This window comes from Arvicanthis niloticus, chromosome 2 (genome assembly GCF_011762505.2).
Source record: "Arvicanthis niloticus isolate mArvNil1 chromosome 2, mArvNil1.pat.X, whole genome shotgun sequence".
Lineage (NCBI taxonomy): Eukaryota > Metazoa > Chordata > Mammalia > Rodentia > Muridae > Arvicanthis > Arvicanthis niloticus.
Genome location: NC_047659.1, coordinates 15,912,755 through 15,929,881, shown reverse-complemented (window position 1 = coordinate 15,929,881; position 17,127 = coordinate 15,912,755). Strand labels below are relative to the sequence as shown.

Genomic DNA, 17,127 nt, shown 5'->3' with positions numbered 1-17,127 from the left:
CAAGTGAGGTCAGCAAGACTTGAAGCGTGTACTAGGTAAACATCTTAAGGTCTACAGTGGAGTACGTGGAACCATCAGCCTATGGCCGCACTCTGGTTTGAACCAGAACTTGCTTCAAGCACAGCAGGAGAACTGTGGTTTCTTGGGACTGATGCAGGAGCTGTCATGTACTGTGTTCACATTTCTTGTTCTTAGCCAACTGTGAAAATGACATAAAAGGAAAGAGACAGAGCAGTCATGGCCCCCTCTTTCTTTCTAGTCACTAAGGCAGAAATGTATAGACTTTAGCTACATCAGGAAGTAAAATTTAAACTGATAAGAACCCAGAAACTGGAGAGATTACCCAGTGGTTAAGAGTATGTAATGTTCTTCCAAAGGACCAGAGTTCAGTTCCCAGCACCCGCACAGAATCAAAAATAAAATCTTTAAAAGAAAAAAACACAGGTGCATGTACCAGCTATGAAATATGATGCCCATCCAAGTTAGTATTTTTAAAACCATTATCACATGATATAAAATTAAACAGCAAAAGTCATGCTTATAACTTAAGGTTGATTTTCTTCTTTTCTTGGAATGTCAGTAAATAATACACAAACAAACACCATGATAGAGTTTTAAAGAAAGAAATAGGGAGCAGGGGAAGGTAGGGAGAAAGGTTAGATTTTAGCAGCATTTTTTTTTCTAGAGTGTTCATTTCAACTGGGCCCTACTTGTCATACTACCAGCCATGACAAGACCAGTCTCTGCTCTGAAGGGGGACCCTTATTTGTGGGAAATCCATTTTGGAACCACCCATCTGTGATCAGGCTTTGTAGCCAGAGATTGCAGGGCTGACAGCTGAGTGAGGGACAGGCCTGGCCTTCTGACTCCAGGACGAATGCACTCTTTACCATGTTGGGTTTCCTTATGGAGACTAAGTCCAAAGTTTCAAGTGTTTATAATGGTTTCTTTAACAAAAGCAATCCCAGTCCTCTGGTGTGCCAGGTGCCCCTCCACAGTGTAGTTGTTTGTCCCCTGAACTTGACAGGATTTTTTTGAATGAAACAGATTACTTTCTATTATGTAAATTTTCAAGCCAAATATTCATACCAAATAAACAATCACCTTCTACCCTGACATGTTCTGTTGATCTTTTAAAATTGTAATTAAGAAATTTTTATTATAAATTTTCCCCTTAACTATTTTATACATGCAGTGCCATGCCCTTCAGTACTCTCACGCTGGCATGCAACCATATCCATCTCCCAAACTTTGTCATCTTCTAAATCTTAAACCTCCACTCATCAAACAGCTCCTCAACTACCCCATGCCCCAGAAGCCACCATTCTCTTCCTCTCTCTATGAATCTGATTGCTCATAACTACCAGTCTTTTTAACAGTCTTATTCCTCTTAACATAATATTTTTGAGGTCCATCCATGCTGTAATGTGTCAGGTTCCTATTTAAGGCATGTGTAATGTATGTACACACCACATTTTGGCTCAACAGGTAAAGCACCTAATGCACAAACGTGAGGACCTGAGTTCAGGTCCCTAGCACCCACATAAAAGTAGGGCCTGCCACATTCCTGTAATCTCAGAGATGAAAGGCAGATACAGCAGGATCTTGGAGTTTGCTGGCCTCCAAGACTAGTTGAAGCAGCAAGATACAGGTTTGATGAGAGATGGTGTCTCAGAAAGTGGAAAGGGGCCAGCAAGATGGTTAAGCAGGTAAAGGCACTTGGCACCAAGGCTACTACCTGGTTTCAGTACCCAGGACCCACATAGTGGAAGGAGAGAAACGACTCCCACAGGTTATCCACTGACCTATGCACACTATTACACATACTCACTACTCCTGTACACATATACATACATACATACATACATACATACATATACATACATACATACATACATACACATACATACATACATACATACACACAAACACACAAATAATTTTCCCATGGACAGAATATTCTCTCATTCTTATATAGTCTATACTTCCCAACCTGTACCTGATATTTTTAGGACCTGTATTTTATATTTTTATTCCTCTTACACAAAATATGGCTTATAAGAACTATTTTTAAATGTTTGAATATATAGATGAATCTTCCAAAAATAATGGGTTTTAAAATTTAAACAACCTATAAAGAGAAGAGTCCTGTTTTGTCTTAAAATCATATAGTAAAAATAGGCTTTTGATAACAATTAGATTTGTTAAGGAACAGAGGAGTCAGCAGGACAAAGAAAGTTGTTTGAAGAACCTGGTGGGGGTTGGATTTTCACACTAGCACTGAAGATGCTATGCGGATGAAGCCATTATTTCTGAAAGACTCAAACCTTTGGAGTCACAGGCTTCACCTGCTAACAAAGATTCAACTCATTAGTGATGGAGTTCTCGATTGATTCCATATGTCAAGAAGATAATCCAAGAGGGAAAACTTGTCTTTTTGTAACAGAGTCCTTGATGGGGTTGAGCAGCTGTGTTTTACTGTCCTTGGGGTCATAGATGGAAAACTGTCTACTAATGCCATCCAAGCACAAATGCTCACGGCCTGACTCCCCGGAATTAACGTTGCCATCAGCAGGTTGCTCCAGCACCTAGAGTGTCACCTAAGAAGACAAAAGGTTTAATCAATCAAATAAGAAAACTAAACCAGCAATTCCTGCAATTTTTGTAAAGGAGAAAATAACAAGACACTCTTCTGTGGTCTATCAAAGACGGGAGTGGGGGTAGCCATGACAACTGTAAGACACTGATGTGCAAAACAGAGTGGGTGAGCTTCGTTCGCTTGCCCTGGTCCTGTGACAGGAGCCTTCACTGAGTCCTTCTTGTCTCCGGGGGGCAGGGAGGCGTTATGTCTGAAGGGCTGGTATTCTGCATCCTGAAGGTTAGTCCTTTTGTGTTGTCCATCTGAGACACATTTATGGGACATCTACAGGAGCCTACCTGTGAGGTGTGACCATTGTCAGTATCTTGGAAGGAGAATCACTCCGGAGACAGACTCTGGGTGACTGTACCTTCTAGCAGTATTTGCTTCCATGCCTGACGCCACTGATGATTTTAAGGCCTTTTCAGAGAAAAAGCTCCTGTTGTCACATTTCCCTGTGGGTTTCCTATCCATGCCCATGTCCTTTTGTCAGTTTTTATAACATGGATATCTGATCCACAGGGATGTCATCTCCAATGAGTGGATAAGAAACCCAAAATATTCATGTCTCCTAGAAGGTGAGACTCTCTGCTCTCCTGCAGCTAAACCCTGCCTCAGGCTAGCCTCACACACAAATCCAGTTGCCAACTTTCTTGAATTCACTCTAAGCAAGTATGTTCCTGAAGAGGCTGTGCCAAGGCTGTGTACAGGTGCTCATGTGAGCAACTGTAACAGCCTCCACCCTGAATACTAGCCCCACCAACCCCACATGGTGCCGTCAGACTTCTACCACCAGGCCAAGCAGGACTGTGTCAAACCAAGGCCACAGGTCCTGTGGCAGGAACCACGGTTAAGCTCATTCTGTAGTTGCTTACCTGGCATGCCTGCACTTCTAACTAGGGCCCAGGCTTTACACTGTCCCCATAGAATGTGGCGATGTATTCAGCACAGACTTGACCTCCTTGTCAGAGAGGACACTGGAAAAGACCATTTTAACACTAAAGGTAATGATGTCTGATAGCACCAAACAAGGATGAATGACTGCCACACCCAGGCCTGAGACCAGACAGAAATAAAAGAAAGCAAGGATTTTCAAAAAAATAAAGAAAGCAAGAATAAATATGATGGACAGTATGACACGTGAACAAAAGATGCATTTGGAACCACAGGTGTGGAGGAACAGACAGAAAGGGACTCAGAGGGACTGTCTGAAAGGGCTGCTCACCTGGCCAGTGTTTCCCCATCCTCTTCCATACAAGACCCTTGTGAGTCACACACATTGTGATGCAAATAAGTCTGTCTGCTCACATGAAACACAGCAAAAAGAACACAAATCCAGTCATCACACAAAGGCAACACCCAGGGAACCAGGAATCTTGAGTAGGATGGTGATGTGGTTGAACCTTGACCAAAATTGATATGGACAGAATGAATGAGATAGGACAGAACATGAAGGTGCACCCCTACTGTTGCAGTCTGGTCCCGTGCCGAGGTCATGGATGGCAAGCAGCGAGTGACTGTGTGAGATACCCACACATTCCCAGGCTGAATGGGAAGGACATTGGAAGTCTGACAGGTCAACTGTGGATCATTGAGGCACTGGTGTAAATGGAGACAATGGATGTGTAATTGGGAGTGCAGACAGTGAGGTTTAGGTGCCTGATGTGGATCAAGACAGATGTTAGAGGTCTAGTAAGGTTCTGGGCTGGTGATAGATGTCAAATGTCATCAGAATGTGTAAGATCACCCAGAAAGAATATCGCCCTGCTGTGCTGGCCCCAACAGTGTCCCCTGCCGTGGCCCCAATAGTGAGGAGAAAGACTTGCAGAGGGTGAGGTCTACATGGACTTGGTTTGGCAGAGAAGGGGCAGTCCTTGCCATAGTGATGTGAGCAGCTGCACTTTCTTCCCTGGGGACGAGTATCTTACTCTGCTCATGCACAGCACAGGCTACAGTGTTCCCCCTGCCTCATCAGCCAGGAAGCTCCAGAATGGCTCCGTAACTTAAGTTGAGAAACTGAGAATCAGCTCATCTGGAACTGTTTCTAAACCACTTCGTGACATGTCTCTCAGCAATCTCTTTTCTTATATGTTGTCTTAGATGCTCAGATAAAGTGCCTCAGATTCTCTGTAGAATTAGGGAGGGAGGGACTATATAAAGTGCATTTCCTCCATTGCTGTGTTTCTGGGCCATCTCTGCAGCCTGAGGAGTCGGGCTGCCCAGATGCTGAGTTAATATTGACTAGACTAAAGCAGAAGAAGTTCTTGGAACTTTTAGGAGCCAGACAGTAAATTTAACACATATCTCGTTAAAACAGGATAAAAGCAGAGCTTCAAACATCTTTGTGTTTGTCTTGTGTTTGCCACCAAGTCCAAGAAAGGAGGGAGTGTCCGCAACACAGCTCAAGATGTAAGAGTCAGGTCTTTCAGAACCAGGAATGCAAAACAAAATTAGAGGCATGTCTGCATAGACAAGTACCGCAAATGAGTTCAAAAAAAGTGAAGCATTGACTACACAGGGCCTAGTTGTTTGTTTGTTTGTTTTAAACTTGAGGTGTCATTTACCTGACTAAAAATGTACTTTCTGAAGAAAAATTTACTCATCAAACAACTTAAACACAAACTTGTGCAGGTAGTAAATTTTATTTTTGATCAGTCAGTATTTTGTAAATTATAACTTGCTCTGGATCAAGCTAGTGTGAGCCAGGCATGGCGATACACACCTGTAATTCCAACATTTAAAAGGTTGAGGTAGGAAGCTCACAAGTTCAAGACCAGCTTGAACTATATAGAAGACTCTGTCTCAATAGCAAACAAGCAAAATAATCATTTTGTAAATGAGTTTAAAACTACTTTCCACAGTTGGTACCTGTGAAAAGGCCTCCAACAAGGAAAACCCAGTGCCACCCCCTGCCCCAGCTCTGAAAGGTGCAGCTCTGCCTCAGTAGGGCCCCTTCAACATGAGGTGTTGGCTGATATCAGCACGCTACCTCTAAATACAGAAGGGAGAATGTGGAAATCATCACACTGGCAGGCACAGCACTAACTTGCTATAGGTTGTAACTGTCAGTAACAGGGGAGCGGGTGAATGCACAGCTGATCTTGGCTGTCAACCCGCCAGTCAGCCTCTCTGACCTGGGGTATGTATGGTTCTTCCTTCTAGAAACAGCTTCCCCGCCATAAACTAGAGTGGCTGATGATGATCACACTTGTGTCGTGAGGGGTAAAGGAGCAGGCAGATGTGGGAACCTGCAGAAGGGAGGCTTCCTGCTCTGACCATCATGTCCCTTCTCCGTTTTCCAGGAAGAACCCATCACCTTCAGTGAGGAAGCCTTCGTGTCCCACTACCGCTCTGGAGCCATGAGACAGTTCCTACAGAATGCCACACAGTTGCAGCTCTTCAAACAGGTGCCCAGCCTCCCTCATGGCCTGTGCCAGGTCCCTAGTGGGCATTTCTGCAAGTTTCTACCTTAGGCACTAAGAATGAGGAACGGGAAGGGATGGGCCTAGAGAGGACCAGTGGGGAAGGGTTTTTGTAAAAACAACTTCTGGCGCCATACAGGTCCTTCCTTGCCTCTTGGCTGGTTTTAGGTATATACCACAGTGCCGAGTTGAATGGCTCCCTTGTTCATAGACAAGCTGTGGTGTATTTGCTTTTTCTCTGTCCAGTTTATCGACGGCCGACTAGACCTTCTTAATTCCGGTGAAGGTTTCAGCGATGTCTTTGAGGAAGAGATCAACATGGGAGAGTATGCTGGTAAGAAGCTGCCTGTGGCCCTCCTGGCACAGAGGGGCTTGTTTTCTTTTTCAGAAGAGATACGGAGAAGACTGACTTCAATCTTGGCCTTGGAAGAGTTGGGAAATTTCTTGTTTTGTGACAGGATGCACATAGCTTAATCCATGTGAAGCCTGTGATCTCAGCAGTTGTTTCTCCTGGGTAGAAAAGTCTGGCAGGGTGTCATGACCAGCATGATACAAGGGACACTTACCAGATTCTGAAGTAGGAGAGCTAAACTCAAACGGGGGCTCTGCCTCATTTCTAGCTGTGACACAGACTACTTTGCGGGGCTTCTGTATCGAGAAAGTGAGTCATTAGGAAGTGTTGTGCAATACCCCAAAACAGTCTGCTCTAGGGTCAAGCTCAACACATGTTTCTGTGCAGTGTGAAACATCGTCAAGCCAGACACAGTGATATGTAGTCACAGCCACTGGGAGGCTCAGGCAGACGATCACTTGAGCCCAGGATTAGGACCAGCTTACACAATACAATGAGACCCTTTCTCAAACAAGTAAATAAGATATGAGCATCATTGCTGGGTGGCCAGTCTCAGGAGGATCATTCTCTCAGTTTTCAGGGAAAGCATTTAGGGCACTGGGAGGTGTCAGTAATGAGCTCCGCCTGAGTCCCAGTCTGGCCATAGGTTTATTCTTTGATGGCTGAGATAACAATACATGCAGTTTCAGTCTTTGGAGTCAGAATAATGATAACCTCTTATTACTGAGCCTATCTAGTCTGGCTGCACTGGTGACCTTGGGAGCAAGACAAGCTTGCAGAGGCAGCTTCCCATCCACCTGTTGATGATACAGGCCCAGCCGGCCCACACAATTGTTAAAACCAGTACAGAGTTTCTGGACAGTCAAGGCAGACTATGGACAAGCATTCCCTGAACAGTACACCCAGAGCTGAGCAAACACAGTGAGCACCAGCCTTGATCCTCCGGGAAAGAGGTGCATGACTAAGACAAACACAAATTAAGCCAGTACAGGAGGAGAAAGACTGAGTTGTGGGTGGTTGGAATAGTGCTCTGTTAACTCTCAGTGCACCATTCAAGAGTTAATGAAGGAACGGACTCTGAGTCAAGTCCTGACCATGGGAGAGCAGTTGTAGGAGATATGCTCTATACACTGCTAAATAAAGCCTCATGTTGAGACCTCCTTGACCCTCAGGATGCAATGAACAGGGTTCACTCACAACATCTGTCATCAGTCAAATCACCTCCTGGTAGCTTGTGTGTCCACAGGGCTCCTACACTGAGACATTTAGCCCTGGCACATCAAAGAATCTAGATGTGACCTGAGCTAGAGGGCTTTTCCTAGGGAAGAAAAAGGCTGGAGATGGTTGAGTGCCTTCCTAACATCCATAATGTCCTAGGCTCAAGCCCCAGTACCACATAAGCTTGCATTGTGCCAGAAGGATCAGAAGTTTAAGGTCATCTTGAATAACATAGAAAGCCAGAAGCCAACACTCTCTCTCACACACACACACACACCCAAAAAAGATTAGTGGAAAGAAGAGAAAGGAGGTCCCAGAGGACATAACATTTTAACTGCCTGTTTCGTTTACTCTGATGGCAGTTCACAGATGGCAGGGAAAGGTAGGCAGAGAAGGAAAGCACATTTTTACTGTCGTGAGGATGGACAGATTGTTCAGGAGCCCAAGGTAGCTCCCTGAAGTCAGGGTTTCAGGCTGTGCTGATGAAGCACGGGAGGGAGAGGTGGAAGCTTTGGGCATTTATAGAAAACCTCCCGGAGAATGAAAACCCATGGTCTGACTCTGCCTCACACAGTGGAACACACAAACCTCCTAGCCTTCCTCTACATTGCGAGCTTTCCAGTTGCATGAAGGCAACTTAAAGGCATCTTTAAATGATGGTATCTCTCACTTCTCTTCCCCTAGGCAGTGATAAACTGTACCACCAGTGGCTGTCTACAGTCCGGGTAAGTGTGCCCCAATCAGAGCCACCTGGTTTCCTCTGTGGCCACCTACAAAGCTGCCTCAAGGCAGCTTTCCGTGTCCTTTCCCTCAGTTGAAGATGCTTTTGACTTAATGCCAAGCCGCCATCCTGTAGAAGGGACTAGGAGACAGTCGCCTTTAATGGGGAAAAGGAGGCAGGAGAAGCTCCCTCCTCTTCAGGCCAGCCAAGGTTGATGGAGTGAAGTATTGTCCTAGATCATTCCTTCCCTGGCAAAGTCAAAGACACATCTCCCTTTCTACACTGTAGTGTCTTTCACTGCAAGGGATCCTGGGAAAGTGGAAAACACATATGTGGGAGACTTTTCTTCACTCCTTACTACAATTGTGAACAGTGTCTTGTTGAATTGGGAGCCAGGTGCTCAGGGCTTTTGTGGCCTCTAAGGAGTTCAAAATTTTCCTGACTTTTCCATGACTTTCTAATGAGTATGTTCTCAAGGCCTACTGTGTGCCAGGGAAAGCTGGCCCCTGGGAATCCAGAGGGGGGCAGATCCTCCCCTGTGGGAGCTCCCCATCTCGTTAGGGAGGCAGGTACGTAAACAGGCAACTCCAGCATAATGTGATAAGTGTTCTCTCCTGCTCTGAGCCAACCAAAACTGCTGCCAAGGCAGGTCTTATGGAAGTGGCTGCAGTTGGCCAGAGTAAGCAGCTCCCCCATGAAAGACTGCCTTTGTTCTAGGATGGCCAAACACAGCACTTGGCACATCAGAGGAGAGCAATAAGGACCTGCTGATTGATTGATAAAGGGAGTTTCAGTACTCCAAAGGACCCTTTAAACAGTGTTCTGAGTAATTTTGGAAGCCAGCACGGAACAGATGAGTGGGTGAAATTTTCCTATTGTCCTACAATATAGAATGCTTTCTAGGTCAAACTGTGGTGTTTTTCATTAAAACTCAAAATCTTTAAGATGAACAGTTACCAAAAGTTGTGCTAAAAGTTAAAGTCAATACTTACTGTCATCTCTTATGAGACATGTTTGATTAAAAGTCCTCCAGGGCATGATCCCCTGGGTCCAGCATTCCAGGCTGTCCATGCCACCCCATCTGGCCTCCCAGCCCCATTTCCACCATGGGTGAAAAACCCCTGTCCCTCCCAAGAGCACACCTGTCGCTCCCAACTTTTGTACTTCTTTATGTGCTGTTTCATACTCTAAGAATATTCATACCCTGCTGTGTTCCATTATCAACCTGCACTCATCCTCCATGGTCTAGGTCAAATGTGTTCTACTCTGAGACAAGCTCCCTGCATGTAACCAGTGCAGCTCTCGCCATCCAAATGTGCTCATTTACCCTGCTCTGTCCCTCACCCATACACACAAAGCCTGGTAGTCTCCAAAGAAACCCCTCTCTTGCCTCAGAGCCCTGACAGCCTTATAACATGCTGCAGGGGTCTGATTACAAATGGCCTGTGCACTTCACTTAGCTGCCTCCTAAGCAGTGGAAAACCTTCATCCATATCTTCCTCCCATGCTTCCCAGGGAAAGTGACAAACCATATTGCCAGGGGTTCTGGTTGATCAGGGCCATGTTTTCTTCCCTAGTGTGGAGTCAGCTAGATGGTTCACAGTTATGATATATGACAGAACACTATCTAGGGTAACTAGAAATTTTTTAAAGAGCTTCTGATGATCATAAGGAAACTCATGCCTCAGATAGCATGGACGGGGGCAGGTACTGAGCAAAACATTGAGCCTACTGTCTTCCCTTGACTAGTTATCACATGCCTCTTTCCCAGTCCCCACACATGTGTGTGCATGTGTATGCACGGGGGAGGTGGAGGAGGAAGGAAGGAGAGAGAAACGGGTGGGGGGTGAGGAAGGGGAGAGAGACAAGATAGTCAGAGTCTGCCATAGCCTTAACTGACCCCAGTAACCACCTGGGCCTGCTTCTCTTCTCACATCACATGCTCTGGAAATGTCTGGCTTGATTAAAGAGAAACCTTTTTTGTTGGTGCTGGCCCACTCTCTCTCCAGCCCACGTTGCTGATTGACATTTTTATTACAGAAAGGAAGTGGAGCGATTCTGAATACTGTAAAAACAAAAGCTAACCCAGCCATGAAGACTGTCTACAAGTTTGTAAGTACTGGTCGAAGTCTGGAAGTCATGGATGGGTTCCATCATGAAACTAGACTCTTTTTGTTTGTTTTTGTTTTGTTTGTTTGAGACTTTTTTGGTGGGGGGTGGTTTGGTTGGGTTTTTTTTGTTGGTGGTGGTTTGGTTTGGTTTTTTGTTTTGTTACTGTTGTTTTTTGCAAGACAGGGCCTCATTATGTAGCCCTGGCTCTCCTGGAACTCACTGTGTAGACCAGGCTGGCCTCAAACTCACAGAGATTCCTCTGCCTCTTCCTCCCAAGTGCTGGGACTAAAGATGTATACCACTGTGCCTGATACAACATGGCTCCCAAGTGTATCGATGCCTCGATTACAGAAGTGACCAAAGGTTGGCCATGCCATTTCTTAGCAATCTCAGAATTCTGAGAATTGCTTGGCATTGCTGCTTTATAAACATGACTGTGTGTGCGGTGAGGAGATGACCCCCTCCTTTTTAACTTCCCAATGGCTGGTTATATGTATGCTTACATACAGGGAGTTTAGAGACCAGTGGATTGGGAAGCCCTCTGTTTATAACCATGGGCACAGTGGGGAGACCACCCTCAGTTCTGTCCTGAACTCTTCCTCCTCTCTCTTACCACTGTCCTATAGGAAGTGCGTTGTGAGGCCCCTGCCCACAGGGATGCATCAGCTCCTGGCTCCATCGCTCTCAAGCCTCAAGCATTTGTTCTTGTGCTTTTTTCCTGCTTGCTTGTTTTGACCCTGAGCCACATACATGGGGTGGTTTTATTTTATTTTCATTTTTAATCGTGTTAGTATTTCCTGTGTTTAAACTCTAGTTTCCATACTAGATGGGTGGCTACCAGCAGAGATGCACAGGTCAAAACTGACAGAAAATAGAAGCCAGGGTGTCTTCTAAAATAAAATGTAGGAAATGGTACTATAAAAACCTAACAACTGCTTTGTTTCAACTCTTCAACTTAGAAAGGAGATAGACGCTGAGGCCTGGCCCTGGTGAAGCATAGTGGGGCTCTGAGTCTTGTAGCAGGTAAAGCTGCTGTTCTTTTACTGGTAGCTGTCACCAGGCTGCTGAGGTAAATAATTATAGAGAGCACAAGAAAGGCTTGGGAAGGGAAAGAAGAAAAAAAATGTCTCTGCCATCAAAATGCAAAAAATAAAATCTCTGCTGCTCCTTTAAGGGATTTTTTTTAACCTTTTACCTTTGTATTTATTTTCATGGCCATTATATTTTTCAACTTGATGATCTCATTTTTTCTTCGTTTTTCTAGTAATCAGAAAAGGTGATTCATGGTGGACTGAAATCAAGCATAGACCCGGCTGGAAACAGAAAGGGAATCTTAACTTAAATTAATTTTTCATGCAGGCAAAAGATCATGCAAAAATGGGAATAAAAGAGGTGAAAAACCGCTTGAAGCAAAAGGTACTTGAAGTTCTTATTCAAAATGTATAAGCACCGTGTATGAAATGCGTGGCCACAAAAAAGTAGGATGTGATCAATAGAAGGCTGTTTGATACAGTGTTGTTAGCACACTTCAAAATGCATTACCAGCTGTCCGGGAGTTTCACACTGTTATAAATATTCACAGACAAAAAATTGTCTTCAAATAACATTAAGACTCTTTGTGGGCTTAAACCCACAAAGGCTCGTGAGTTCAGAGTCACCACTGTCTCCCAGCCCGCCCCACCAAGCCCAGGGTTTGCAGGTGCCCAGCAGCACTGTCTCCCTTGTACAAACTTGCCACCACCCCAGTGTCACTCCATTTCTGCAGCCACCCTCTGCCCCAGGTCTGGTCATAACTTAAACCCAAAAGCATAACCAGAGGAAGGACCACCCTGTTTACAGCAGATACACACAAAGAGTGAGCAGGAAGGGAATACCATGGATCTCCCCCCATAACTGCATAGAGCAAGAGTAGCCTAGCTTATGCCTAAGGTACATGCAAGCAAAGAGAAACAGCATCTCTCTATGGTCCATCAGAAAAATTGTGTGTAGTCACTGTGGCTGAAATTTCCCCAACCTGAGTCCCTGGGGAGGACAGTAGTATAACCAGAGCTGGGGTGGGGGAGTGGGGGTGGGGGAGCATGTAACACCATTGCAGCATGCTCTCCAATGCTGTGATTACCACTCCTTGTTCAAGATGAGCCAGAATAGAAGCTGTCACCCCAAATCCACAGAACAAAGCTGTGAGTGAAGAGACTGGCTCACAGGTGAGGTAATGTACCCAAGGCCAGTGTGTGAGCCTAGCAAAGACAGGATTAGATTTCAGATCTGTTGACTTCCACTGTCAGAGTACTTCCATTCTGTACCACGAACTGCTTCCCCCAAACACGTATTTTCTTTTGCAAAAGATGTCTGAGGTCATTTTCCCCACACCCCTAAATGTATCACTATCTAGGCAGTTTGTGTTGGTTCTGTTTTTAATTGAAAGCAGTTTCAACTTTATGGAGTCGGAAAAGTCCTCATTAACTTGAAATGGGTCTAAGGAATTGATTCCTTTCTTTTAATTGGAAAATAATTTGCTCTTACTAAGCATTTAAATTCCTAGGTTTGGCTGACAGTGAATTCTTAGCAGCTGAGGTTCTCATCCTGTGACACAAACCTTGTAACACAGTCCACACAGACCGCATGGCAGTCTGTTCACCCTGCCAGACAATGGCAGGTGGGACTCTTCACATAGATATTATCTGAGTCACTTTTCATCCCCTGTCCCAGTCACATGGAGATGAATTACGTGTGTCCAGGAGGGTGCCCCCCGTCCCCCAGTGTCTAGATTGTAGGCTATGGTTGTTTTGGGTATTGCCTGAAATAAGCAAAGATGGGGTCCCTCCTCAGGCACCAGACAAAAGGCCTCATGGGTCTCCTTGCTCCTGCTGACCATGAAGCCAGAGACTACCATCAAAGAGTTCCTTCCCACCACACAGGCTCTGCAGCAGCCAGCGAAGCTCAGCTTTCTTTCCTGTGTTTACCCAAAGGCTCATTTACACAATCTAGATCATGTTCCCTCCACACACTCCACCTGTCCTTCCTTTATACACTCTGAAGCCGTTTTCCCCTCCCCTTCTCCCTCCCCAGCCCACACCAGTCTTTTCAAGAATAGCTTCAGGAGATAATGTTCTACAGAGAGTCAGTGTATCTCAGGTGCCACAAACGGTGAAGGCATTTTATAGAAATGTGGCTTGTCACCACTGGACTGTTGACAGATCTATTAGTGCACCCTTTTCAATTTTCACTTTTCCCCCCTTGGCTCTTACAGATTTCCACAGACTTGATATTTCGCAGTTGTTCTTGGAAGAGCTGTTTTGTAATTGAAACCCAGCATTGTTCAGTGCACACAGGCCCCTGGTCTCTGGCGCTCTCCAGCTCTTTGTCTTGAGCTAATTTAGGACTTAGCTTCTCCTGACCTATCTCACTGTAGTGGAAAATATTTCCTTGGCTTTTTTTCTCCCCCACTCCATCTGCCCCCTTCATGCAACATAGAACCTGTCTCGATGGCTTCCCGATACCCTAACACAGGCATCACAAGTTTGGTTTCTGCTATGAAATTGAGGCAGTTGCCAGCAAAGACCCAATTTTCCAATGTGCTGGGTCGCCACCTGGCCTCCTCAGACTCTGCATAGCAATGGTGACCTCGCACACATAATCAAGAACCCAGTCTTGCCCTCTTTGCTCTTGCCTTGGGTTTGAATTGCAAATAGAGAATGTGGGGCCGACCTATGAAGAGGTCACCACGGTGTGTGGAGGGTCCATCTCTAATATGACTGAGCAGGGCCCCTTTTCCATCCCTTGTTCATCTGTGCAATAGATTTTTCAAAGCCTCTGAAATAGCTTTCAGGGTATCTGTGACCACTGGCAAGTGATTGTTCATAGATCCTATAGTGTGGCTTTATTCCATGCCTGCTCTGCTTCATCCCTCGAACAAAAAAGAAAGATGGAAAACATATTTCTCTGGATAAATGGAACAAAGAGGCCAAGTTCTGCTGTAGCCTAGCCTCCTTTGAAGTTCGACTTGCTCAGAGTTAGGAAAGAAAAATGACAGGGATTCCAGCCATAGCTTCCTAATGGAGACAGTGGCACTTCCCTGGGAGTATGTCTTCACCAGTCTTGACCTGCAGAAGAATATCACCAAATTGCACTCTGCTTCCCTGGTTCAGGCTGTTTGGAGAATGCACTTTAAATCCACACTCTTCCTCTTTGCCTGTAGGGGGCACTAAAAATTTGCTACCCTATGGTGGCCTCTTAGTTATAGTTCTGTCTTTCTCCTTCCTCCTGTGTGGCCCTTCAAAAAGGAGTGGCCCACCTCTCTCTGAAGCGCCTTGTTTTGCTTTTTAAAAGTGGCATTTAGGAAGACAAGTTGTCCATGCCCTCACCCCCATTTGCCAATAAGTTGTATGTTTATTGTATATGTATTTGTGAGCCCTTCAGGAATCCCTGATTTTTTTTTTCTTTAGTATCAAAATGCTTTAACCAAATGGGCCTATTTCATAGCCATTTGGAGAGTTTGTAAATCGCTATTCTTTAAACAAGTTGAGCTTGATTAGTGTTTGTGATTGAAAGGAGCAAATTCACAGTTGGCTTGACTTTCTAGCCAAACGCTTGCAATCATATTGAAGGGCGTGGGCAAGCATGTGGGGGGCAGGGAGAGCAGGTAGACTCTTACAGAACAGACACTTTCACACCATCTCACACAGCTGTCAGCTCCCTGTCTTTACACACATTAAAACATGCTGCAGCCTCAATCACCAAGACTCCAGTTTTGGCTATTGGTTTGGTATCAATATTCATATTTTAATTTACATTTGCTGTTATGGGATGTAGGCTGGGAAAAGATAGGTACAACACAAATCTCAAAGTGGAAAAAGGTTCTCTCACAGGAAATGAGAAGGCACTGGCCTTAACCACACACACCCCACTCCACCTCCAGTGCCCTCTCATGGGGATGAGGCATTTAAGCTTTGGAGGCCAACCAGAAGATTCAGTCTGGTTGTGTAGGATATTATTTGTGTGGCCCTGGGGGAGTTACCAGCCATCTCTGTTTTTCTCATCCATAAACTAGGAAGCATCTTAGAAGAGATGAGGTATTTTAACAGTCGTTCTTAGTAGCAGCTCCATAAATGAGAATATATCCTCTCCATTTCCTTGGCCTCATACCTAGAACAAGACAGTCTGCCCAAACACCATAGGACCCACCTCCCTGTAGGTTGCTCACACAGCCACAAGAAGAATCTTTCCAGACCATTCCTTTTGGTTAAAGGCATCCTCAGCTTGCTCAGCAAAAAGAAGGGTGCTCTATCCATTCTTGGAATGCTGGGCCCTACTCCCAACTCCAGTTATGAATGCCTCACATGGCCTTGCTTCTTGGCCACAGGAAGCCTGTCCCCAGCTCCTCCTAAGGTCATTTGAGGTGGCCTATTGAGTTGTAGCTGTCTTCCTCCTGTGTGACTCTTCAGGAAGGAGTTGGCCCACTCCTCCCTGCAGCCCCTTGTTTTGCTTTTTAAAAACAGAATTTGGAAAGTCAAGGGTTTTTTTTTTTTGCCAACAAATCATATGTTTATTGGGAATTTCAGCAAACCAAAGAAGAAAAATAATACCCCTTTTTATGTGCATTTTCATATAGTATGCCCTGAACATGTCCCAGCCTTCTAAAAATGTTTCTTCCATGTATCCTTGTTTTAGATAACTCATAAATTTTCTTAGAATGTCATATATAGACACATACTATACATAGACACATGCATACCACACATACACACACATACACACACATGCACACACATACACACACCTTAATCAATTCTGTTGGACACCTGAGTTACTTCTAGGTTTGTTCATTTGAAAACATTTCTAGAAATGGAATTAGTGAGCCATAGGACATTTGTATCTTGCAGCATTTTTATATAAGCTTCTAGTTTGCCTTCCTCCAAGCAGGGTGTCAGAGTACCCGTATCCCAGTCCCTTAGCTGATAGATCAGTTAGTTCTTGGGCCACAGTTTCTTGAATCAAGGACTGCAGAGTTGTTCCTTTGGTTCCTGCTCGTGCAGTATGTCTGCTGGTAGACAGAAAAGAGTTCACTGTTCTCATTGCTCTCTTGACCAGAGCTCCTCCCCTGTGCTGCCCATGGCATCCTCGAAGGAAGCAGTCACCCTTCCCCAGATGAAGGAAATGGTGAAGAAGCCAAGCACTCAGTCGGGGAGCCATGAGAAAGTACAGAAATGTTGGGGTGTCTGGATATTCTAACTAAACAAAGTGTGGCTTTTAGACACCCAGGCACATTTGCCTTCCAAATGTTTGGTTCAGCTTAATGAAGATTTATGGGAAAGTTGTACTAGACTCAAGAAAACCCAGATCCCAAGGAACTCAAAGTCTGGAGAACTTCACAATAGATGGCCATGGTATGGCAACCTGTGACCAGTTTAGCAAGGAGGGAGAGGAAGTCATTTCTGGTGGCCCAGCATAGCATGTACCTACCCCCCCCCCCCAGGCCAAGATACCTTCACTTGGGCTTTAGTAGAAGTTGATATGATTTAAATGTCACCAGTACTTATTTTAGGTTCCTCCACTTTGTATCTCTGTGGTCTTGAATAGGTTACCTTATCTGAATCCTATTGCCTCATCTATAAAGTATGTATAGTCTATTCATTTCATGATCATCCTGAGCACTAAGTATGAA

At 44.9% G+C, this 17,127-nt stretch overlaps 1 protein-coding gene across 7 annotated transcripts in view; it reads left to right on the top strand.

Moving 5' to 3' along the window:
* The window catches only part of Dennd1a (DENN domain containing 1A), a 463,938-nt gene that overhangs the window by 399,244 nt on the left and 47,567 nt on the right, over nt 1-17,127 (top strand). For all 7 annotated transcript variants that reach the window (XM_076928664.1, XM_076928662.1, XM_034495130.2 and 4 more), the window contains 5 exons: nt 5,941-6,045; nt 6,307-6,394; nt 8,315-8,355; nt 10,392-10,463; nt 11,823-11,879. In XM_076928664.1, coding sequence (XP_076784779.1) covers nt 5,941-6,045; nt 6,307-6,394; nt 8,315-8,355; nt 10,392-10,463; nt 11,823-11,879 — 363 coding nt within the window. The remainder of the gene's footprint in view (nt 1-5,940; nt 6,046-6,306; nt 6,395-8,314; nt 8,356-10,391; nt 10,464-11,822; nt 11,880-17,127) is intronic.